The sequence below is a fragment of the Thamnophis elegans genome, chromosome 1 (genome assembly GCF_009769535.1).
Source record: "Thamnophis elegans isolate rThaEle1 chromosome 1, rThaEle1.pri, whole genome shotgun sequence".
Lineage (NCBI taxonomy): Eukaryota > Metazoa > Chordata > Lepidosauria > Squamata > Colubridae > Thamnophis > Thamnophis elegans.
The window spans coordinates 97,399,311-97,424,068 of record NC_045541.1 but is presented as its reverse complement, the minus strand read 5'-3'; the positions used below and the strand labels follow the sequence as shown (position 1 = coordinate 97,424,068).

The 24,758-nt window shown below is 37.3% G+C and overlaps 1 protein-coding gene across 1 annotated transcript in view; it reads left to right on the top strand.

Annotated features, from left to right (window-relative positions):
* The window catches only part of NELL1 (neural EGFL like 1), a 532,597-nt gene that overhangs the window by 61,533 nt on the left and 446,306 nt on the right, over positions 1–24,758 (top strand). Inside the window, exon 3 of the mRNA XM_032212957.1 lies at positions 24,352–24,502. Within this exon, the coding sequence (XP_032068848.1) occupies positions 24,352–24,502 (151 nt within the window). The remainder of the gene's footprint in view (positions 1–24,351; positions 24,503–24,758) is intronic.

Genomic DNA, 24,758 nt, shown 5'->3' with positions numbered 1-24,758 from the left:
CTGTTTATAACCTGGCAGATGTCCCTGTAAAACAACTTAAAGTATCTGTTCATTCTGACATCTCTGATACACATTGATGTTTACTCATTGATTTGTCTAGAGTTGATGGTTTGGATCTGTAGATAAGGCAGTTTTGATTTTAAAGCACAACACTCATGGTCCTAGATTTGCTTTCTGATACCTGATGACAATTCCTTAGAACATTTTCCAGGGCAGGAGGACAACCCAGTGCCACAGCTAAGGGCAGCAGCACAATGACATAGGAAGCCAAGTACATGAACAGCTCATATCCTAGGACATTGTAACGATTTATTACATGTGTTTTGTTGTTTAGTCGCTAAATCAATATTTGTGACCCCATGGACCACAACATATCAGGCCTCCCTGTCTCCCAGGATCTGCCCAAACTCATTCCTACTGCATCTATGACACTATTTTACCATCTCATATTCTGCCTTTTTGCCTTAAATATTTCCAAACATCAGAATGTTTTCCAATGAATACATTATATTTAGGGAAACTTTAAAAATTGCTGTAGAACTCTTCAAACTAGACTGCTTGGCTTCTGAGAAACACTAAGAAAAACTGAGTTAAAGATAAATTCAAAATGTGGAAAACAAAGTATTTTTATTCCTATATTGTGGAAGTTCATAAACAACCACCCCAAATCAAAATAGTTAGATTTCCATATTCTTGTGATAGAAGAAACAGATCTCTCTCTCCCCCCTCCCCCTCCTTCATTGAAGCTGATTCTGAGCTTCAGTGATTTTCTAGTCATAATGTGCATCTCTGGAGCTCTGAAACACTGCAAAAAAAAAAAGGCCCTAGGAAAGCAGACTAAAATGACACATTTGTTATTTACATATAAATGTGAAAGTGAATTGTATTGTTGATTTAGCACAAGTGTAGGATAATATGAATCAGTCTGAGTTAGGTTTTGAATGAATAATGGAGTTGAATGTTGGTTGTTGAGTGTGATAACAAACATGATGTGCTAAAAAAAAATATGATGAAAGTATAACATGCCTGAGCACAAATAGAAGGCTTAGGAAATGGACCAATTCTAAGCAGAGAGTAAGAAAAAGAAACAACACAGTTGTTTACTGTGTTTCTGGCTAAATATATAAAATTGCTTTGGTGATGTGAGAAATACATTGGTTGTGGATTGAATGCAGTTGCATTTTTGTGTCATGGGCTAAGAATCCGAAAGATTTGCAACAAATGTTAGATAGACTGGATGATACAATGAGAAATACAGGTCTGAGACTTAATGTATCAAAGGCCAATATTGTTGTGTTTTACAAGAAAATTGGACTGAATTCATGCAAGTTATACACAGGCAGTACATAGCAGAATTTCTCTAATCTAAAGGAATAAATGTTTATCAAAGAAGCTAAAGTAGCTGTGTGTAAGAGCATGCTTTATGTACTGATTAAAGTATTGCAGAAACAGACTAAGTTGAATACAGTAGAAATGGATTATCATGTTCATAAAAAGAAAAGAAAAGAGGGTTGTATGAATGAGTGCTGAATGAATATGGATTAAATATAAAAGTTGTGATCAGTATCAAAGAAATACATATGTAAAGGAAATGGGAAGTTTAGAAACATGAAAGAAAGAAAGAAAGATGGAAGGAAGGAAGGAAGGAAGGAAGGAAGGAAGGAAGGAAGGAAGGAAGGAAAAACCCTTGAGGGCAGGACAACAAGCAATGGGTGGAAACTCTTGAGAGGGAGATCTTGTCTAGAAATGAGGACAGTGAGAATGATCAATCAATGCAACAGTTTGCCTACTTGAGTCATAGGTGCCCCATTGCTGGAGATTTTCAAGAAAACATTGGACAGTAATTTGTTCAGGATAGTATAAGGATTCCTGCCTTGGGGTTAGTTAAGAAGACCTCCAGAGTCAGTTCCAGCCCTAGGATTCTATGAAATATAATGTGGTGCTTTGATTATATAGAACAGAATTTCTCAACCTTTCTGGTTTTGCGGACTGGTGGAGGGGGGAGAGTGGATGATTCTGTATCAGCAGCCAGCAAGGGTGTGCACTTGCACAAAGCTCCATTTGTATAAATGGAGCATGTGCACCACGGATGGTTTTCACTTACTTTCCCTACCAGTTCACATTCCATGCATGTGTTTTGGCTTGAAAACATGCCTAAATAGATCAGCATAGAGCTGGCACACCTCGATTTCCACTACCAGTTCAGGCGAACAGGTCCAAATCAGCTGAATACCTCTGATGTGCACATGCACTCACCCTGCTACTCAGGCAAGTGGGGATGCACACCCAGACATGCTTGCCCACTGCTTCCACAGCCTAGTTCCAAATAGCTCAGGGCCCAGTAGTGAGCCTTGACCTGGGGGTGGGTGAGTTGGGGACTCCTGACATAGAATTGTATCACAAAACAAAAATACTAAGGCAGAATGAATGGACTGAGAAGAAAGGGAAGACTGAGAAAGTTGTGGTTGAATGGAGTTACTGAGATCCTCAGACGGACATGAGAAATTTAAAGAACAAAAGACATTCATTATAGGAATCATTATGTGGACATGATGGATAGAAAGATATGAAAACATGGTTAATGGAGTTAGTATTACATAGGCTTGGCTACTTTTATTTTTCTTATATATTTAATTTCTTTGGCTTAATAGTTCTTACTTCTTATGGTGTTTTCTATAATACTGCTTAAACTAAAAAAAAAAAGGATAGTGGGTCTGGTATGTACATATGCTTGAATTTTTTCAAATCCCTTATCCAGAATAGGTTGTGATGTTCTTTTCTGAGCATCACAAGCACTTGCTAGTAGCTCATTTGGCATAGCATTTGATTCATTTCATAGGAAAGACTATCAAATTAATCCTGTATAATGCCTCAGGTTCCTGCTCCCACTGCATCACGTGCAGAAATAGGCATCATCATAACTTACAAATATATTTCATCATATTATATGTGAAAGCAACATAATTACTCTGTTTCATCTTCCTCTTTCTCCTCCGCTTCCTCCTCCTTTCCTTCTCCTTCTTCTACTTCTTTTAAAAAAAGTTAAATTAAAGCTTGGTTTAAAAGAGGGTTGCTTAGAAAAAACCCTGTTGTGATTTGTATGAGATATGGAAACTTCACTCACTCATAAAGGGTTAGTTTGCCTGAGGATTTCATTCTATTCTGCAGAAAAACAAACATTTACAGCTGTTTGTTTTTCCTATGCTAAATTACAGCAAATGGCATTTTGTTTTTAAATCACATTTTGAACTGGGCATAGCGTCAGATCAGACTTTTTTCCTGAATGGTACCAATTTGATCTATTTTAATGCTGTAGTTTGCATGATATTCAGCACAGAGGTGGTCTCTGTACATCTTAGACATTTGTGCAGAATATTGTGCTGGAAATAAATTGAATATAAATTTATTTCAGTGTAATTCCAAAATGATCAATGTTGGAAATGTATGAGGCACTCATGGGATTTTAAATGAGTTAGCTGATTGGAAGATGATATAATGGCAGAAGAAATACAGGATAACTAGAACTGAAAATATTAAAAAATAAATAAACAGGCTGAGCTGTTCCTTGAGGTGCACATATGGCTAAGTAGCAAACCTTACTTAAGTACATAATGAGGATGGGTGGACTCAGGATGAAAGAAACAGGTTGTCCCAAAGTGGCATACAAACATTCCTAGTATCTACTGAGCATTGTAGTCTAAATCCAGTTCCCTACCTTAGTCACAAAGAAAGTGCTTTTGCAAAGGGTTCTAACTTGTGTCACTGTATTAGGACTATGGTAATTAGCAATTCAATTAGCAATTCCCATTGATGTGGTAGATATTTTCGTTGCTGAAAATGGCCTGACAGATCAATCATTTTTGACTGTTACAAATATGGGTTATCTGGCAAAGGAACAAGTAATCACTTATGAATAACCAACAATTAACAATTATAAAGAAAAAAAGAAAGTATAGGATTTTGTGTCCTGTTTTACATAGAGAAGACACAAACCTAGGTAAGAAATTAATATTCTGGTGATGAACCACTTTTTCTTCATAAAAATAGTAAGACTGTTGTAACGAGATGTGCTTGCCTATGGAAATAAAATATCTCCTTGTCTTTTCTTGCCAGAAACAAACAAACAAACACACACACACACACACACACACACACACACAGACACACACACACACAGTCTTTCTTAGCAAGAATACAATACCAAAATAGTGAAAATTAAATCATATGCTAGCATAGCAGATAGTGAAGACACCTCAGTTCAGTTGAATTTCCAATAAACACAAGAATCCCATTTTCATTTAGTTTTTAATAACATTTATTTAAAATAATAAAATAAAATAATTTTATAAATATAATGATTCCTAAATGGTCAAATATTTCCTAAATGGTTAAATATTTCTTAAGTTTAGTAAGGAGTTATAAGAAAAACAATACAATAACTCCACTGAACATGAAACATTTTCACAGCTTCTTAATAAATTAGGTGGAAACCTGTCCTTGACTGATCTTGAAAATGCTAAGCATGATCAAATCTGGGTTTGTATTTGGAGGAGACAATATCAAGAAATCTAGACCAGAATTCTGGACCAGACTGGAAGAAGATAAAGGCAAGCAATTTTATCACTGTTACTAAAAAGGCACGGTGGGCATATCTATGCAGTCACTAGAGGCTGGACTTCAGTTGAGGAAGGGTTTGCTAAATTTTCTAAAGAAGAAGAAAATGACACTTTAGAAAGCAAAAAGAAGTGAAATTGCAAAATGACATTTACAGAGAATGAAGAGAGGACAAAGGCAAAGGAAATATGCCACTTTGCTCTCTAAGATCTTTAGAGTCAATGGCTTATGGGCTATTTGTAAAATTATTGCGAGGTCAGATGTGAGCAATTTGTGTAATGGATTCCCAAGGCCACGAACTATAAAACCCGAAAGTTCAGATATCAAATTGCTTCCTCCTTCATAGATATTTAATTCAGAGGACTTTGGAACATTCTGTAAATCTTGTGTAGATACAGCAGCACTGGAAATCTTTTGGTTGCTTTGATTCAATGAAGGAATATTGATGATGTCAAATTAATATTTATATATTTTAACCATGATTTTTGTCAGAAAAGAGAACATTACGATGAGGACATCAAGAAGCTAGATGAAAGTACTGTTGGAATTTTGTGATATAAGCTCCATCCTATTTATACTTGTATTGCAACATTGCACACATGCACAAAAATGGAAAGGCAGGTGTGAGTTTGCAGTACTGCTTTCATCAGTCTGGCAAAACCAATAAATTCCTGTAGTTGCCCATGATAAATTTTGCTTCCAAACCTTATCTTGCTGAGGGAGTTTCTAATGCTTTTATTTGTTTCTGTTGATACCTCAGTCTTTGATAATTTTGTTGTGATTTTAAAAATGTAGGCTCTGGGCTTTTGTTCTCTGTACAGTGATATCTGCTAGAAGATTTTGAAAAATGTGAACATTCTCAAGAGTTCTATGCTAGGAAATAAAGTTTGAATAGTCCTTGAATCTTGATAGCATCACAATGGTACCATCTGAGAGTATTTTGATATGTCATGGTATATACATACATGGTTTAATTATCACAAAATGGAGTTGGAAACAACATCAATAAATTATATTGGAAAATTAACTTATGGAGCTGGATGTGTTGGTGACTTGAACTTACAGATCTCCAGGACTTTTTATACTTGGATGAAAGACTCTATGTTTATCACAGATATTTTGTTTGGTGAAAGAAATCTCTTGCTTCATTTTTGAGTCTTATGAATTGAAGAGTCTAACTCATTGTCAAATAAGACTTGTTCATGTTTATGCCAGCTGAGATAAAAGAAAAGAATAATCTGAATTATCTCTTGACTAATTGAGAGTATTATTGATAGCACTGTATTATTGATACTGAGAGAGATCAATCCCTCTGAAGCTAAAGCTTTGCAATAGCTATTACCATATATTTAATAAATATTCTCAATATAGAGTGAAGTTCCTTAAACAGGAATAACAGACCTACATTAAGATGGAAAATAGTATTAAAATCACATTATAATTGTAATTGAACTTGTTTTATATAATAGGGTATATTGTAGACTAAGGCCAACCAATTGTCCTGACCTAAGAAGGTTGAAAGTTAGAAGTATGATTTAAAACCAACAGGACAATACAAAGTTGCTGAATTCCCTTACATTAAGGATAAGACATGGTCCTTCTCTATCGGAAGTCATTCTTATTAAGAGAATGGCCAGTCTACTTCAACAAATGTGATCTAAAAACAATAAGGTGGTATTGATCCTCAAAACTTATCTGCAGATCCTTTAAATGATCCATTTTCTTCCAGGTATTGAAAAAGGAAAAAGAAAACTATTAAAGTCTACCCAATCTGATTGGAGAAAGCATGTCTAGATTAAAAAAAATATAGCTTTGTCCTCTCAGAACACTTTCATTGATGTCATTGCTGGTGTGCTAATGAGCATCTATGTTTAAAAATCCTAAATGCAATTCTGCTCATTTCTTCTATAGGCTGAGCTATGCATAGAAAATTCTACCTTTGTCTAGGGTAAAATTTAAAATAGAACGTGTGTGACTATATTTCCCCACATTTATTGTTGTTTTAATATTAAATACATCTTCACTGCCATAGAGAAGGTCCTGTATTAAATTTTGCTATAGGAAATCTGAGAATTAAAATCAGGCATGATGATGTAGGTCTTCTGAATTGTCATCCACAGTCTTTATAATATTTGAACCACAGTCTTTATAATATTTATCCATATGTTTGCTTCAGATGTGGTATTCAGCCAGTTTCTACAGTTCGGGTGAACCGATAGCGATGGCTGCGGGAAGCTCTGCCCACGTGCCCTGACCTAACGCATGGGCACTGTGCATGTGAAGGCAGTGCGCATGCACAGACAATGCATGTGTGAGTGAAGCACTCCACTCACATTTGCAAACCAGTAGGGAAGGGAAGTAGATCCAACCACTGGTTTGCCTGCCAATGAAAGAGATGAGAGACCTTCTTATGGAATACTTTTGCCTAAATTTTTAAATCTTTTAATTTTTTAATCTTCAGGAGAACAACTGAGCACTTAAAAACATCAAACCCACAAGAGAAGTTGCTAACACCTCACACAAGAACAATTGTTGATGATTTTGGCAAAGGAGGGAGGACAATACATGGGAGTAAAACTTTTGAGTATTGAGCTTCTTGCTCTCTCAAATATACTGGCTCCAAATGCATTTTCTGAGAGAACCTTCCTTGTGTTACCTCAAGAATTATGGTGTGTATTAGCTTAAGAGTAAAGGGTAAGGAAAATTAAATCACCACTATGCACTCTATATAGATTAGCTGCAAATTAGTTAGAATTGGAGATTTAAAAGATTTTTGCTGCATGTTGAAAAGTGGGCAGTATATTTGTCACTATAGGAAATAAGGAATTTTACTGAAGTGTCTCAAATTTCTGTTACAGGAACAATCAGATGGCCTTAAATCTCAGTGCACTTATTCATTCCAATATATCTGGCATGATGCCTGGTACCTTTGATGGGGATTCCGTTGACTTGGAGACAACTATAAAGGGTTTAATGATGAAATAGACACAGTAACTAAGAGGCCTATTATTGATTCAGTTTCATAATAATAATTTTTCCAAAATTAGATGGTCTGTAATATGAGGGTTTGTAAACTCAGCCAACTGTTTTAAATTGTTTTATTAAGAATGTGCTACATGCTGGATTAACAATAGATATAGTTGCATAGCCATGATATTAAAGGCAATGAGAATATAGTAGCTGTGTCAAATGATATAGTAATTTAGACATGGATTGTTGGAATGGAGATAAAAATTGGAATGAAAGAAACAAGTAGGTAATAGCTGTATTGCCTTCATACCAGATTTTGATCATAGTCTCTATTATACCTGGCAAATGAATAGTAATGAACCTTGTATTGGGACGAGTGAAAGGAAACCACTAGTGAGCAGGAACAAAAACAATTACCTGCATGTAAGTATGACCATAATGGGTTTGTCAGTGGGATAGTGAAACAGAGTACTGAGAAACTGATGAAATCAATGTATTTTCATTTCTAGTCAGTTTTGTGAAATTTTGGTGCACAATTTGCTGGAAACGAATGTCTCCCAGGTGATGACATTTCATTCTTAGGTCTGCCTGAGTTGTACAGCACACTGGCCAATGATTTTGATCCATTGAGAGCAAAAGTTTCAGCTTCTTCCCATACAATTTCTATGTTTTGCAGGGCATCTCTGTATGTTTTATGCCAGATCTTGTATGGTTCTCCTTCCTTTCTTTCCTTCCAGATGGCACCTAGTACATATCTCTCTGGCATTGGTGGGAGTCAAATAATTTAACAACCGGTTCTCTGCCCTAACGACCAGCTGGGTAGGCGTGGCTTGGTGATCATGTGACCATGTGGGCATGGCCAACTCAAAGTAACTCACGTGGAGGGGCACGTCGCCTTAGCTGTTACAATGTCATAAGAGTTAACCAGAGAGACAGTTTATGAAAGCAGGGCAATAAAGATTAGGCTAGAAACAACCCCAGAATATTTCCTTCCTGTCTTCCTTACAGGATTAGCCCTGTAAAGTGGGAAAAAACAAAATGAGATTTCTTCCAACAACTGGTTCTCCAAACGGCTTAGAAAGTTAGCAACCGGTCCTCCCAAATAAGTGCAAACTGGCTGAATCCCACCACTGCTCTTTGGGAATATCAGTATCAAGGTTGATCTGAGCATGCAAAGAGGAATAGGGTAGAAACACAGAGCCCACAAGAATTGAGCTCTTGAATATGCCAAAAGTCCATCTGCCAGTCAGTGCCGACTGGCAACCACATGGAGGAGAGCCTTTTCAGTAGTAGCTCCGACCCTTTGGAACGATCTCCCCGTGGAGATCCGTACCCTCACCACCGTCCAGACCTTCCGCGCAGCTCTTAAGACCTGGCTAGCCCGTCAGGCCTGGGGATAAAGATAATCTGTCCCCACCCGAATGATGAATGAATGTTGCTTACTATTTTACTTTTATGTATTGTTTGCGTCTATTGTCTGTACCCTCCCTTCCTTATTTTATGTAAGCCGCCCTGAGTCCCCTCAGGGAAAAGGGCGGCCTATAAATACTAATAAAAATCCTAAAAAAAAAAACGTTCTGTACAAGTAAATCTTGTAGGTATAATGCCTAAGAATCAAGGCAGCTGCTGTGAGGCATTCCAGGCTATAAATGGGAACCTTGATCTAGAACATGAGGTGGCTGTCCCTGATCCAGTGCTGTTTGACAGCAGTGTATTTAGAAGGAACTACTGAATTCAGCTATGAATAATTTCAATGTGACCATTTATCATTTTTCTTAATTTAGATGATAGAAGGAAGTTAACACAGAGCTGTTCATTTGTACTGTGCCTTGTCTTGAATCTTACATGTTTATGTGATTTCAGAAATGTCAGGAAATAACTTTGTTTGACGAATATTTATATGAAGAATCCCACAGAGCCTTCCAGATGGCTGTTCCCCTTCCCCCTTTTTTGAGTCAAATACAAAGACAGGTGCATTCAGTGTTACCCAGATTAGGGTAGCAGCAATTTGAAAAATAGAGCTGATGCTTATTTAATGTAGAATCATGGCATCACAGTTTTAGACAGAGAAAGAGAGAGAGACAGAGAGACAGACAGAGAGAGAGAGAGAGAGAGAGAGAGAGACAGAGAGACAGAGAGACTGAGAAGACTAATTTGCCAACTGGAGCAGCCACAAATCAGAAGCCTCCAAACTGGATTTGGCATTGTACCCAACCATTTCAGTACCAATACATAGTAATTATAATGATTGAGTATTTTGCCTTTGTTAAAATAGAAATTAGGCAAAAAAAAAAACAACAACAACAACCCATGGCTCAGATGGAAGCATTTTGGTTTGATTTTGAGCTGTTCCTATTGACACAGAAATCATGTCAGATTGATCCGACAGCTTATTTTGATATTCTAGGAGAAGACTGGTGCTAGTCTATCGTAGCAAAAAAATTAGAAGAATTCTGGTAGTATCTTTTTTTTGGTCTAACACATTTTATTAAAAGTCACGCTTTCATGAACTGCTTGATGCAGGTAAAAAGGCTGCTCTATGCATCTAAGTGAACTTCAGCTGACAAAAACTTATACTTTTTAATAAAATGTCTAACTTGCAAAAGGTGATATCAGATTTCCTATTTTGATGGGGAAATTAGCCTGTGGCAAAGAGTGAGTAATGCATGGTTAGTTATAGGAGAAAGGATAGTTGCAATCATTGTTGAGTGGCTAAGGGCAGAATCAAGTTAGTCACCCTTTGGTGACTGCCATTCTGGAATATGCTCTGCTACTTGTACAATCCAGTTGTGTTTTCTATTTCTAAATGGGGAGCAAAAGGTAAGGAAAGGAGCTGGTGCTGATAAATATGGTACATAAGGACATTGTATAATATTGCAGATAAAATTTTAACAGAAAAAAGGTGGAGAAATTAAGTTATTACTTATCCTTGTTAATCCTGTCAACAATACATTGCGAATAAGATATCACAAAGTTTGGTTGGAAGCTTCTAAGCAATGAATCTTTCATAGGTGCTGCTGTTTCCAATGTTTCATTTTGTTTCCAATAGAGTCTCTGATTATACAGAAGGTGGTAGGTGCTCTGCAAATGATTAAGAACTATACAAAAGCCTGAATGCACAATCACAGATGAGAGTCTTCAAGACATTGTCCTTATCATTTCATACAATGAGAAATCCATGTCAATGGCCTTGATTGGCTAATCCAGTGGTCTCCAACCTTGGCAACTTTAAGACCTGTGGACTTCAACTCCCAGAGTTCCTCAGCCAGCAAAGCTCTGGGAGGTGGAGTCCACAGGTCTTAAAGTTGCCAAGGTTGGAGACCACTGGGCTAATCAATGTGGAGGACAAAGTTAATGGTTCAGAAATATTATTCTGTAAACTTAAGGGGCCTTTGTTGAAACAACCAACTTAAACGAATAGCAGAAAATTTTGTTGCAAGATATATGTGAAGATAGATAAGTATAAAATTCCATGGCAGCTATCAGTGATCTATAGAGCTGGGGAAGACAAATTGGTGGCAAGTGATATTTTATAGTACTGCTTACCTCATGAATTGTAATTTTTTTTTGCCGATCTAAATATCAACCTCTTTTAAACTGCATGATCCTAACTAGAATGTGAAGAATGAAATCACTACTTCAAACAACTATCCTATATTTCTGAATATTCACTTGATTTAAATGTCATATAGAAAATAATTTGACTAACAGAAGGAACTGCTTAAAGAAATAATCTATAAATTCAAAGGAAAAAAACCAACTACCTTAATAGAACTTACTTAAAAATCATGCCTATTTCTTTGTGCCTATTTTGCTGAGTTTACATTATCACACAAGTATAAAAGTAGAATTTTATTGGATATGACTAGATAAAGTAATACTTTATATTACCCATGAAACTGGCATTTTAATATAAGGAGACAATCATGTTCAAGTGACAATAGAAACACTATTTCTCCCTGTATTTTACTATTTTTTATTAATAAAAAATGAGCCTTACAGTATTCTTCAAGCCTACAGCATTACTCAACTGCTACTTTAACTGTTGCATTCCCTCAGTGCAAATAAACTTGCCCCCCCAACTGCTATGCAATAACATACTTATCAGGGTGATGTATTTGAATTATTTTTTTTTCATAGCTTGGGTAGAACATAAGGCTTTAACAAAATTAAGCATATATTTAATTTATTTGTTAGAATAATATCTTGCCTTCAACCCAGGGGTTTAGGGAGAGCACGCCCTCCTTCAATTTTCTTCTGAAATACCATATTTCTGTCAGGTAGGCTGGGCAGAAATAGTGTGATGGGTCCAAAGCCACCTTCTGAACTATGAATAAGAAAAATAGGTATTAAAATCATGTTACTTAGTTCTCAATGTTATATCCAACGACAAACAGCCAGCCAGTCAGTCATTTAAACAAATACGTTTTGAAACAGCTGGAAGACCAGAGTACCAAATATTAAGATATACACTAGAGAAAAAATGGTTAAAGTATTTAACATATTTTATACTTCTAATTACTGTTGTAGTGTGGTCCAGCTGTTCATAGTGTTTGGGAGAAAAATAAAGGGTAAAATAGGCAAGGGGAGAGTAGTGGGTTGCCAATTTTCTTACTACCAGGCATGCTCGTGCACTTGTGTGATGCTTCTGCACATGCACAGAAGCATCCGGGTGGGTAGGTGGAGCCTCCCGCTGCCGCTACTACTGGTTCACCCAATCTGGGTTGAACTGGGAGCAACCCACCTCTGGAAGGGGAGAAGATAAGCACGTAACTTAAAAGAACATGGGTTGAAAATTTTATTTGGAAAATAAATATACTATGAAAAAGGTTCCAATTGGGGAACTGAAGAAGAGGGCTAAAACACCACTTTTCTAAGGACTAACCTCCAGAGTAACTGGGAAGCAATAAAGAGTTCCTGATTTAGATTACGAAGTCTCTGGAAAGGGTTATAAATAGAAATGGATAGAGTTTTTGAATTCTAGCGCATTCACTTAGCATTGTGAGGTTGACATACCAGAAAGACACACAAATGGCACTTCACAGGTTTGAGAAGATTGCAGTTTTTGGATTAGAAAAGAAGAAAAACGTGTAGGGAAAACATGAACAGCTTGGTTGCTGAAATTCTTCTGTGACAGCTCTGCTCTAAGTCATTTGGTCAGGAAAGAGTTTTTAAATTTGAATTCTCTTTCTCTGGGTTCCCTGTCCCACTACATTTGTCCCATTCAGTTCCGGTTTTAGAAAGCTACTTGGCTGATTCCTTTCTTCCACCATGTCTTTTATCAAGGTGATAGCAGGTATTCCTAAGAGAGATGAATGAAAAACTCAGGGAATGTAAGCCAAGAGTGTAGACCAAATCAGACCCGGTTCCATCAGGGTCACCCCAGCTAAAGCAAGCAGGCACCTTCATTGAACAGAAATGATATTGGAAGATGCGAGAGGCAGATGACCATGTTAGTGACAGCAGCAAATACATCATTTCAAATTGTGCAAAATGGCAAACTATTCTTTTATCTATTTTATTTTATTAAGAAAACCAGATGGATAAGCAAGATATAGTGATGGACAATATAGTAGCAGACAATGAGCCTCCACTCAGATAGCATTCACCAGGTAGCATTTCATTTTATTGGTCTTTTTCAGAGGCCACAAGATATGGTTTTTCCAACTGGCTGGGAATCTACTGGGATCAAGGAACCTCCAGATGGGGCTACTAAGTCTGAATTTTTGATTTGATTTTTTGATTGATTTTATTGCACTTATATGCCGCCCTATTCCCAGAGGGACTCAGGGCGGCTAACAATCAAAGGGAGGGAATACAAACAAGGGAGGTAATACAAACACTCTCTTGGATTAAATATATGTTCTGGGTTTTGTGATTATTTTATGTGGTATATTTATACTATTTTTATTGTACGCCACTCAGAGTCCCATTCAGAAGATGAGTGTCTGTATAAATTTGATACATAAACACATTTTTTTAAAAAGAAAAGTTCTTACTGAGGAAGAATTGAGGATTTCTGGAGTGCTAATAGTGTTTAGGCATAAAAGGTAAAGGTTCCCCTAGCACATATGTGCTAGTCGTTCCCAACTCTAGGGGTGTGTGCTCATCTCCGTTTCAAAGTTGAAGAGCCAGTGCTGTCCCAAGACTTCTCTGTGGTCATGTGGCCGGCATGACTAAATGGCAAAAGTGCAAAGAACGCTGTCACCTTCCCACCAAAGGTGGTTCCTATTTTCCTACATGCTTTTGAACTGCTAGGTTGGCAGAAACTGGGACAAGTAACGGGAGTTCACTCTGTTACATGGCGCTATGGATTCAAACTGCCAAACTGCCGACCTTTCTCATTGACAAGCTCAGCGTTTTAGCCATTGGGCCACCGTGTCCCTATGTGTTTAGGCATAGCCAGATTAAAATGAATAATTCAAGATGGTGAACATGTCCAACACACATTCCTCTTTCTATTTTCCCTACTGAGGTCAGTTGGGCTGAAAGAGAATGGCTGGTCAATGGTCATCCAGCTGCCTTTCATGGCTAAGGCAGGATGTGAACTTACAGTGTCTTGCTTTCTAGCCTGGTGCCTTAACCACTAGACCAAATTGGCTCTCCATATTATTTATCACTTGGGAAATGAAAAGCAAAAAGATGGCATGGCTTTCATGACAATTATATAGTATAGTAAAGGTAACACTTTATATCAATGTATCAATTACATTGATACTATCAATTAAACTTTGTGAATAACTTTTGAACATTCTGGTTATACAAGTTTATGCTCCAACCACTAATGCAAAAGAAAAGGAAACTGTTGAATTATATGGTGAAGTTCAACCTGAAATCAACAAAACATACAAGCAAGATGTACTGCTAGTAGATGGAGAATGGAATACTAAATCTGGAATCAGTAAAGAGGAAACAATAATTGGATTGTATGGTTGAAGAAATTGAACTGAAGCAAAAGAATAATTTTTCAATTTCTGCCAATCCATTTTTTAAAACCTGCTAACACAAAAAAACAAATGCTGCTTACAGTATGTTCATGGACATCATCAGGTAGAGTACAGTAATCAATAGTTTATATAATTGGTACAAGAAGGTGAAGAACTTAGTTATAACAGTAATGAGACCAATGGCTGATTATGGAACAGATTGCAAACTAATCATGTCCAAGTTCATAGTCAAGCAATAGCAAAAAAATAAAGCTGTTTTTCCCACTAGGATCACCATTTCCAAGGAAAACATCAGGAATTGCTTTGAAGTCCTGCACCTTATGGATGAGGAACCTAAGAAACTGTGCAGTGAAATAGTTAAAGATGAATGTGAAAAGAAACTGTTAAAGACTAAGAACTAGAAGAAGACAAACTGGAGAGTAGAAATCATCAAGAAGAGAAACCCAAGCTAAGAAAGAAAAAAATCTCAGGAAGAAATTTAACAAAGAATTTCAAAGCTCTGATAAAAGATACAGAAGACAATCTTGAAATATTGTTAAACATATTAAAAATGGAAATAGGCATAGAAAAACAAGAAAAAGCTTTTTCAAAAAGGTCTTTGAACACAAAAGGAGATTCCAACTTCAAATTAATATGCTAAGGAATGGCCAATGGATAGATAATAACTGGTTCAAAAAAGTTCAAGCAAAGATATGTGTGTGTGTGTGTGTGTGTACTGACTTTCTATACACGAGAGATATAAATATCCATAATATCTTAGAATATATATTAAAAAAGAAGTTATATTAGCACTTTAGCATTATTGAATTGGAAAGACATAGGAACTGATGGAATATCTACAGAAATATGGCAACCAACAGAAGAGGAATTAGTGAAACTTAACCAAACTATAGTAGTAAATCAGTAGGACAACCAATGGCCAAAATTTTGGAAGGGGTCAATCAACATAGCAATAGCACTTACTGTATGTGCTGTTCCATAATGCTGTATAGCACTCTCTGGGCTATATAGTTTACAATGATCTGGGTCCTCATTTTACCAATTTTGGAAGAATGGAAGAGGGAGTTAACCTTGAGTTGATCAGGATTGAACTCTTGTCTATGGGCAAAGTTAGCGTGCCATACTGCATTGTAATCACTGCCCCACCAGGGTTCTTCTTCAATATAAGAATACCAGAGGCAAAGAAGACTTAAGAGAGTGTAATACTACTGTACAATATCCTTAATTTCATATGTGAGCAAAATAATGCTTAGAATCATCCAACAGTTATACACAAAAAGAGAGATGACAGATATGCAAATTGGCTTTACAAAAGGCCTAGCAACAACAGACGTTATTGTTGGTGCATGGTGGATAATTGACAAAAGAGAACACACACACACACACACACACACACACACACACCTTGATTATAGAAATATCTTCAAATATCTTCAAATGAACAACAAGTTCTTGAATATTCTTTAGAAAATTGGAATCCCAGAACATCTCATTGTCTTCATGAGAATGGTATATAGGGCAAGGAGCAATGGTCTGGCAGATATATGGAGAAGCTGGCTGAGTCCAGGTTGGCAAGGCTCAATACTTTGTCTTCATTTATTCAACCGATATGTGGAATACATGTCAAAGGGATCTGGATTGGAAGATCATGAGAGAGAAGTGAAAACTGAAGGAAGAAACACCAGTAACCTATGGTATGCTGATGACACTACATTAATAACTCAAAATGCAAATGATCTGGAAGCACTAATAAGTCAAGGAGTATAGTGAAAAAATGAGACATATTAAATATGAGTGCAATAAAATAGAGCTAATCAATCTAGAATTTTCATCAAAAGGGAAAAAAATTACAAGGGCCAAATTATCATATTTTGGATATATTATGTGAAGACTTTGCTGTCTCCAGAAGTCTAGTGCTGGGAAAGGTGAAAATCAAAAAGAGAGAACTGGAAGCAAAGTGGATAGACTTAATTACAGTAGTGACTATAGGACTATTGAAAGATTTAAAAGCCAGGGCTGGGTCAAATCATTCTGGAGGTCTGTTAAAGGCACATAATCAGCCCTATTGATAGACAGACACAGAAATAGTCTGGAGCCACTTTATAACATTTTATTTGTGGATTGGAAGCAACAAGTTGTACTTGATTAGTGACTGAATCCGTACACTTTTTTTTTACCGGTGTTACTATTTTGTTTATGACATGTGTATTAATGTTCTAGTTTAAGCAACAGCCAGTAAATTCCTTAGTAATCCCCTATCTAAATACTAACCAAGGCCAACCTGATTTAGTTTCTAGGATCAGGCAAAATTACTTAGACATTGTCATCTTATAAAAATCTTTAGTCATGTTTGCCTCATCTCATAGAGCTAAACAGGATTTGGTTAGGATGAAAAATTCCAGTGAAGTACTAGGCTAGACTTGGAAGTATCCAAGAAGAAGGCAATAGCACACTACTTAGATATTATTATAAAGTGTCCAGGAGTTGAGCTTGAGTAAAAAAATACTTTACTTAACTTTATCTTGGTTGACCCAAGAGCTGTAAAACTTGCTCCTGGCTGGATTAGCATGTGATTAAAAGTATTAATAAAACTTGACAGCAGGTGTTTCTCTCGAGATATGCTGGTTATACCCAGATATCCACCAGCAAACATAGATTCAATTAAGGTGCAAGTTCATTCTTTCTTTTCCCAGAAATATTAGTTTACAATTTTTTAAGTAATCAAAATTATCAGGATAAGTACGACACTTTGCATAAAGCATAGCCCTTGATGCCTATGATCGAATCAGACTGATCCTTCCTGATCCAAAGTCAGGAAAGACAAAAAATACTTTACAAAATTATGTCACATACAACTCTAATATTTTGAATGTATACACAATTTCATCTGTAAAAAAGAGATTGTGCTGCAACAAAGCAGGGCAGAAATTTTGACCCATACAAATGTAAAAAGAGTGGAAACAGAGTTGATATATTAAAGGGCTGAGGGAAGATAATATTTACATATAATAAGAAAACTCGGGAGACGTGAACAATATTTCATTTTTCCATTTTGGAAAATATTCCAGAATAAGTATTATGGCAGAGTATTAGTATTATTAGCAACTACTTATTTATTTGACGTAGAAGCTGTTTAAATGAACATGAAATACTTAAAATGGAAAAACAATAAAAAAGAATGTAATCTAGATAAAACACAAATCAAACAATCAAACATAGTTGCATAAACAACCTACCCTAACCGGTATTTTACTACCAGTTCTGTGGGTATAGCTTGGTGGGCATAACTTTGTGGGCATGGAAGGGGAAGGATACTGCAAAATCATCATTCTCTCCCCATCCCACTAACCTGCTTTCCAGCTCTGTTCTCCTGTTCAGGCAACAAAAGAAGCTCAGCTGGGAGGCAGGGAGGCAACGGGGACTGGGCCAGCCTTCTTGGTGGTTCTCTGACACTCAAAATTTCCACTACTGGTTCTCCAGAACCTGTCAGAATACCACCTCTGCCCGTAGCTAGGAAAATACTTGGATTTAAGCATAAACCAAGTAGTTGTGACACAAACAGTAAGAAATTCCCCAATGATTGTAAGGATAGGCCAAATCTATAGACAGAAAGATAATTATATGTGATTTGAAGTCCACAATGTGTGTTTACTTTGCTTCACCATTTTTCCTATATCGAATCATCTCATTATCCATTGCATCGACATCTGTTTTGAATCGAAGAATCTTCATTTGCATTTCTACTGTTCATAAATAGAAGTACCCTCCAGGTTACTTATAGTAACTATAAACAAAAAGCTGGTTTTGGATTGTAAGAAATTCTGGAAAGTTAGCTATGAGTTAAATGGGTTTCAATATATATATATTTCTTATGGAAAATTAACGTGCATATAAACCACCAGGAGTCTGAGTAGATGCTTGTATGAAATACAACTATACATCAATGAAACTGGTATAGTAGGGAAAGATCTTTACTGTAAAGGGCTCTAGTTTTGGTGTTTGTAATTAAATCAAATAAAGAAGGGCATAATCCAAACAATTGAATTTAATTTGTTACAATTGAAGAATATTAGACAGGTGCATTGCTGGTTATGGAAGTAAATTCTACAAATTAACCTTGATTGGGCTATCCTAAATGAAAAGATGACTTCAATCTTAAAGGAAGCATCTTTGAAATTTCACTGTTCTGCTGTGTACATTTTGCTTTCCAATTAAAGATAGAGCTCTCATGTTCTTTTTTTGCACTAGCAGGAATGGTTTGTTTTTTTAAAAAAAAGTCTTGGATAGGAAAACATTGAAAATACCAAGTTGTTGTGTAGCTGGTACAGATACTGAAATATGTAGAAATTGCTTTCTCAAAGTAGAATTAACTCACAGTGAAATAAGTCTCTTTTACCTGCTAGCTAGCTGGAACTCCAATACATTCTAAAATTACACGAATGTGCTTTATCTATATAACACAAATAACACAGCTAAATTGACACAACTATGCACAACTTATTTAACCTTAATAGGATCTGCATAGCAGTTGGAATAAAACTTACATAGAGTACCATGCTGCTGGATTGTTCCCTTGATAGTTGCAAAACCCTGCAAGCAATGGAACTGAAGTACCTAGAAAGAGGTTGTTCTGACTAGATAGAAGCAAGATCATCTTATGAAAGATAATTAATTATGTAGCCAGTGATATAAAAGCAGCATATGTAAAACCATGGGTGGGCTGCTGGGGGTTTGCACGGGTTTGGGCGATCCTCTAGCTAGGATTCTGCGCAGTTCGGTGAACCTCCACATTAGGGGTGGCGTTACTGCCGGCATTACTGCCAGTTCGGTGAGCAAAATGTTTTAAGTTCTCTGGATTTCAAGGACACTAAAGCATTTTTGTGATATGCATATCAACATTCCATAATGCAATGCTTTACAGTGGGCTTGGTTGTTTAACGTCAGGGTATAACACTGATCAGTGGTGGGTTTCAAAATTTTTTGGAACCTCTTCTGTAGGTGTGGCCTGCTTTCTGGTCCACTGGTGGAACCTCTTCTAACCGGTTCTGTAGATTTGACGAACCGGTTCTACCGAGTAGGTGCGAACTGGTAGGAACCCACCTCTGACGCTGATGCGTCAGCTTAGTAACGTGAAAAGTCAAATCTTTGGGACATGAAATGATAATTTACAAAGACCTGATTATCGTTTGGGGAGAATGATAACTGAATGTTTGTATCAGTGAATTTTGGTTATTATTAATATAATCAGTTTTTCCTTTCTGTAAGAAAACAAGAATGTAATTATTAAGCAGAAGTTAATAGTATGCTGTGAAAAATATAGTATTATTTTTTTACCAACTTTCTTTGGCCTGTGCTCAAACATTTGCATTTTGCTACATATCAGTTTAACCTGTATTCTGAATGTAGAGCTACACGGGTAGAGCCACCAAGCAAACACTGTATAGATAAAGATGAGAGACTAATACCCCGAAGGTGAGGCTGTCTTGACTTGATAATTTAATGTCACATTTGGAAGAGTATAGGCATGTCTTCTGTAAGATAGTTATTGCAGCAATCAATATGGGGTCAAATAGGAGGCTTGGAGCTCTGATCTTTTTGCTTTCTATTCAGTTAGTGGCCTCAAGCAAGAACATGTCCTGCATGCAAAAGGGCCCAGGTAGGTAGAAAATACTTATAATCTGTTTCCTGAATTTCTCAAGATACCCATGGTTTCTGCAATATATGACAATCATATATTGTGGAAAACTATGAGTGTCTTGTCTATGGAGATTCTCAGTCATCCAGGTCATGACTGTCCAAAGGTGCTTTTTGAAGAGGTAACTGGACTTTCTGATTTTTCTTTGAAGATGTTTTGCTTCTCATCCAAGAAGCTTCTTAGATGAGAAGTGAAACATCTTCAAAGAAAAACCAGAAAGTCCAGTTGCCTCTTGAAAAAGTACCTATGGGTGCTTGAGAAATTCAAAAATCTTGGAAGACCTACAGAGTGACCCACAGTGTCAGATGACTTATATGATTAGTGACTGATGATATAAAGATTGAAAGCTAATTCTTGGCTTGTACAAAGCTGATCACCACAATGCACTCTACTTACATGCTTGGTCCAGAAGCACCAGGTGTGTGTATTTCAGTGGTGAATTGCAGGCGGTATGTCCTGGTATGGATGTACCAGTGCCTGTCTGGAGCACTTGGTTCCCGTATGGTGCTCCAGAGGGCCCACCAGCCTGCCTGAGCTCCTTACCTGTATTTGAGCTTTTTGGTGCTTCCGCGCACGGACACGGAGTGCATGGCGCCTGCGAAATGCTCCACCAAGCAGCTGGAGCGTCGCGGAGGGTTGTGGAGGTGTCACAAGAGGTAAAGGTGCATGTGCATGATGCACACGTGTGTACGCGTGCTGCACATATTCATGTAGTGGACGCCGGGCCCCATTGCAACTGTATCGGTTGCAATGGGATCTGGAACCCACCACTAGTGTATTTGCTGGGGAACTGAAGTGTACAGGATTTTCTCCTTCAGTTTTTTCTACAACTATCACAATCCAGTGAACTTTTATGGTTGAAAGTAGATATCAATTTGGAACTCCCCAGTCCTGGCTCAGCAGCTTAAATCCTATACCTTCCTGGCTTTGCTTTTGATGTATAAAGCTTTAAACAATTTATGGCCAGAATAAATAGAACAGATTGCCTTCTAATCTGTTCCCACTAAAATCCACAAAGTGCTTATTATTACACCTTTATGGTGCCTGTGGAGGAATAATCTCACCATTTAGACACTCTATATATGAATATTGTTTTTTTCCTTGTTTCCTTTCTTGGTTTTAGTGTACTTTTTCTATTTTTATTTATCTCATAAGCTGCTTTGAGATGTAATTGCATAAATGGTGTAGACATATACTAAGTAAAAACAGTTGTATATCTTAGAACACTTACCATGATCCGGCTGTTGTAGAATATTCTGCTGTTGTAAGAAGGCTGCTTAAACACACATATGCAACACACCTGCCTTTTGGAAGTTCCAGCTGCAGTTAATGTAGTTAAGCAAGCTTTTGTTCAGTTTGGAATCTTGCTCTGAGACAAAATCCAACACTATGTGAACAGATTTTCACTTCTGTTCGGGGACTTGTTCATCTGTTCTGTTTTGTTCTTATTCCAACCTGCTGTTGAGTTTTCCCAACTACAAAGAGCAGGTTGTTGTTTTTTTTATAGCATACATGGGGCTATAGGAGAAAAAGAAAATTCCCCCTTTTCTGTTTTGTTGGCATGAGATTTTCCCTAGCAGAAAGATTTACCAAAATGGTAGGTCTGGAATGTTACTCTTTTAACATACGGAATTAGAGAGAACTCTTTGGCCTTGAAGGAAAAACAAATGAGCAAAGAAGTTATTAATGGAATTCAGGAGTGGTACAAGTAGTCCTCCACTTATGACCACAATTGAGCCCAAAATTATGTTGCTAAGTGAAACATTGGTTAAGTGAGTTTGCCCCATTTTACAGCTTTTCTTGCCACAGTTGTTAAGTGAATCTGGTTTCTCCTTTAGCTTTGCTTGTCAGAAAGTCAAGCATCTGAATTTTAGTCATGTAACCATGGGGATACAGCAATGGTTGTAAGTGTGAAAAATGTTCATAAGTCACTTTTTTCAATCTTAGACATAGAATAACTTTATTGTCACTTTGAATGTACGCTAATTGGCATACATTAAAATGAAATTTCATCTGATAGAGCTCCAACCTCCAATATATACTACATATACATGATAAAATAAATGAATACAAAATTATGCATATATCCACATATATTATATGACACAGAGAAACAACACAATCTAATACAGCTGAATACATGTACACCACAAGAAAAATGAATCTTGCAAGTTTACCAGACGGAAGGCATAGGGAACATTGTAACTTTGAACAGTCATTAAATGTGTGACCCGACAAATGCATGCACGACAAAAGCGTGCTGACAAAACCACGGCGCTAAAACCGCGACATCATCAATGCAACGACAACAGCGCACCGACAGAAGCGCAATTTAAATTAAGGTAAGGGTTAGGTTTAGGTTTAGGTTTAGGTTTAGGGTTAGGGTTAGGGTTAGGGTTAGGGTTAGGGTTAGGGTTAGGGTTAGGTTTAGGGCTAGGTTTAGGGTTAGGTTTAGGTTTAGGTTTAAGGTTAGGGTTAGGGTTAGGTTTAGGGTTAGGTTTAGGGTTAGGTTTAGGGTTAGGTTTAGGGTTAGGGTTAGATTTAGGTTTACAGCGTGCTTCTGTCGGTGCGCTGTTGTCGGTGCGCTTCAGCGCTCATTCATCGCTGTGCTTTAGAACTCGTGGTTTTGTCACCACGGTTTAGTCGGGCACGTTTTTGTCGGTCGCCCTTTTGTCGGTGAACCCATTAAATGAACTATTGTTAGTCAGTGACTATCTATACTATGTAATTGGATTGGATTGGATTTATTAAATTTATAGGCTGACCAATCCCGAAGGACTCTGGGCGGCTTACAGAAAATAAATTTATAAGAGAAAGGTTAAAAAACAAACAGAAGAAAGCAGATTAAAAGAGACTCAACATGCACCCAGTCTAATCAGGGCTGGACCTCGGTTAAGAGGTCAACAGCCCCAGGCCTGCCGGAATAGCCAGGTTTTAATAGCCTTTTGGAAGGCCATGAGAGTGGCTAGGGTCCAGATCTCTGGGGGTAGTTCATTCCATAGGGCCGGAGCAGCTACAGAGAAGGCCCTCCCCCATGGCGCCGCTAGCTGACATTGTCTAGCTGATGGCACCTGGAGAAGGCCCACCCTGTGCGATCTTATTTCCCCCACCCCGAGAAAAGCTAGGATATGAAAAGCACTAAAATCAATTAATCAACGGAACCATTTGTTTCTGGAGTTTGTGGATGCTCCATCATGGAGGTTTTCAAGAAAAGATTAGACAGCCTTTGTCTGGATATAAGGTCTCCTGCCTTAGCCAGAGGTTGGACTTAGAAATCTCCAAGTCTCTTCCAAACCCTATGATTGTGCGATTTTACAATTCTATGAAAGTATGAGTAAAAAGGTGAGCTAGGTGATGCTATCATTATCTGCTGCTTTCATTGTTGTTGCTTTATTGTCTCATCCCAAAAGGGCTAAAGGGAAGGTGACTGAAAGTTGAAAGTGGTCTGAATGATTGCATCTCTAAACATCAAGTTGAAGTCTAATAAATACTGCATGAAAGCAATACTTGGCTTGTGTAAACAGAGAAGTCACCAAATCGATTGTCACTCCTGTTGCTACATCATACATGACGATGTATTAAATCTATGGACAGGGGATGAGGCGCGGGGGTGGGGATAAGGATGCTGAGAGAGCATTGCTAGCAATAATAGATCTCTGCCAGTGCATCAGCATCAGAACAAATTCTTTGGCTTCGATAGGAAAGGAGGAAAACCGAGATGGTATTGAAATTTCTGCTTTGCCAGTGACTCAGGGTTCAGCCAGGCCCTCTAAATTTGGGAGCCTATTATCTTGTTTCTGCACACACCTCATGAATCAGCAATGTAATCTGCTCATGACAGGCTTGAATGGTTCATCATTTCCTGTCAGAAACTCTGTCAGAAAATCAGTAAGATACCTGATTGTGAACTTGTCAGGGCGACAAACTGATAAAGAGGATGTTTTCTATTTTCACATTGCTTCCAAGTACAGCACTGGCAAAGAAGAGGCAGATTTCTCAGAATGAAAAGTATTACCACAGGGAAGGGAAATAGGAACCAGCCCATAATGGTTTCTAATGTGAAAAGTTTAGTGCTATGTCTCTTTCTTTTTTATATCTTACTATTCTTATCATTTTTTTTTTTAGCTGTAGATAGAGAAATCCATGCAGCATCCCACACAAATGAGAAATTAATTCAGCTCTTCCGGAACAAAAGCGAATTCACATTTTTGACCAACATACAGCAGCAGGCATCAACTTCTGGAGTTATTCTGTCCATACGAGAGTTGGAACACAGGTAAGCAGAAACCTGTCTAAATACCTAATGGCATCAAAGTGCTTTATGATGACCTTACATTACCTAATCACAAAACATGAAGTTTCTTTTGTAACTGATTCCTGGATCATTGTTTTCTCTTGTTAAACAGAGTTGCAGGAATGTAATGTCTTCAAAATGTGTTTGTTATGTCTGCATGGCACTCTGCCAAACCGTGAAATACACTAGGACTATAAGCCTGCTTTTTGTTTTACTGATCTGCCATTTTTATTTATTA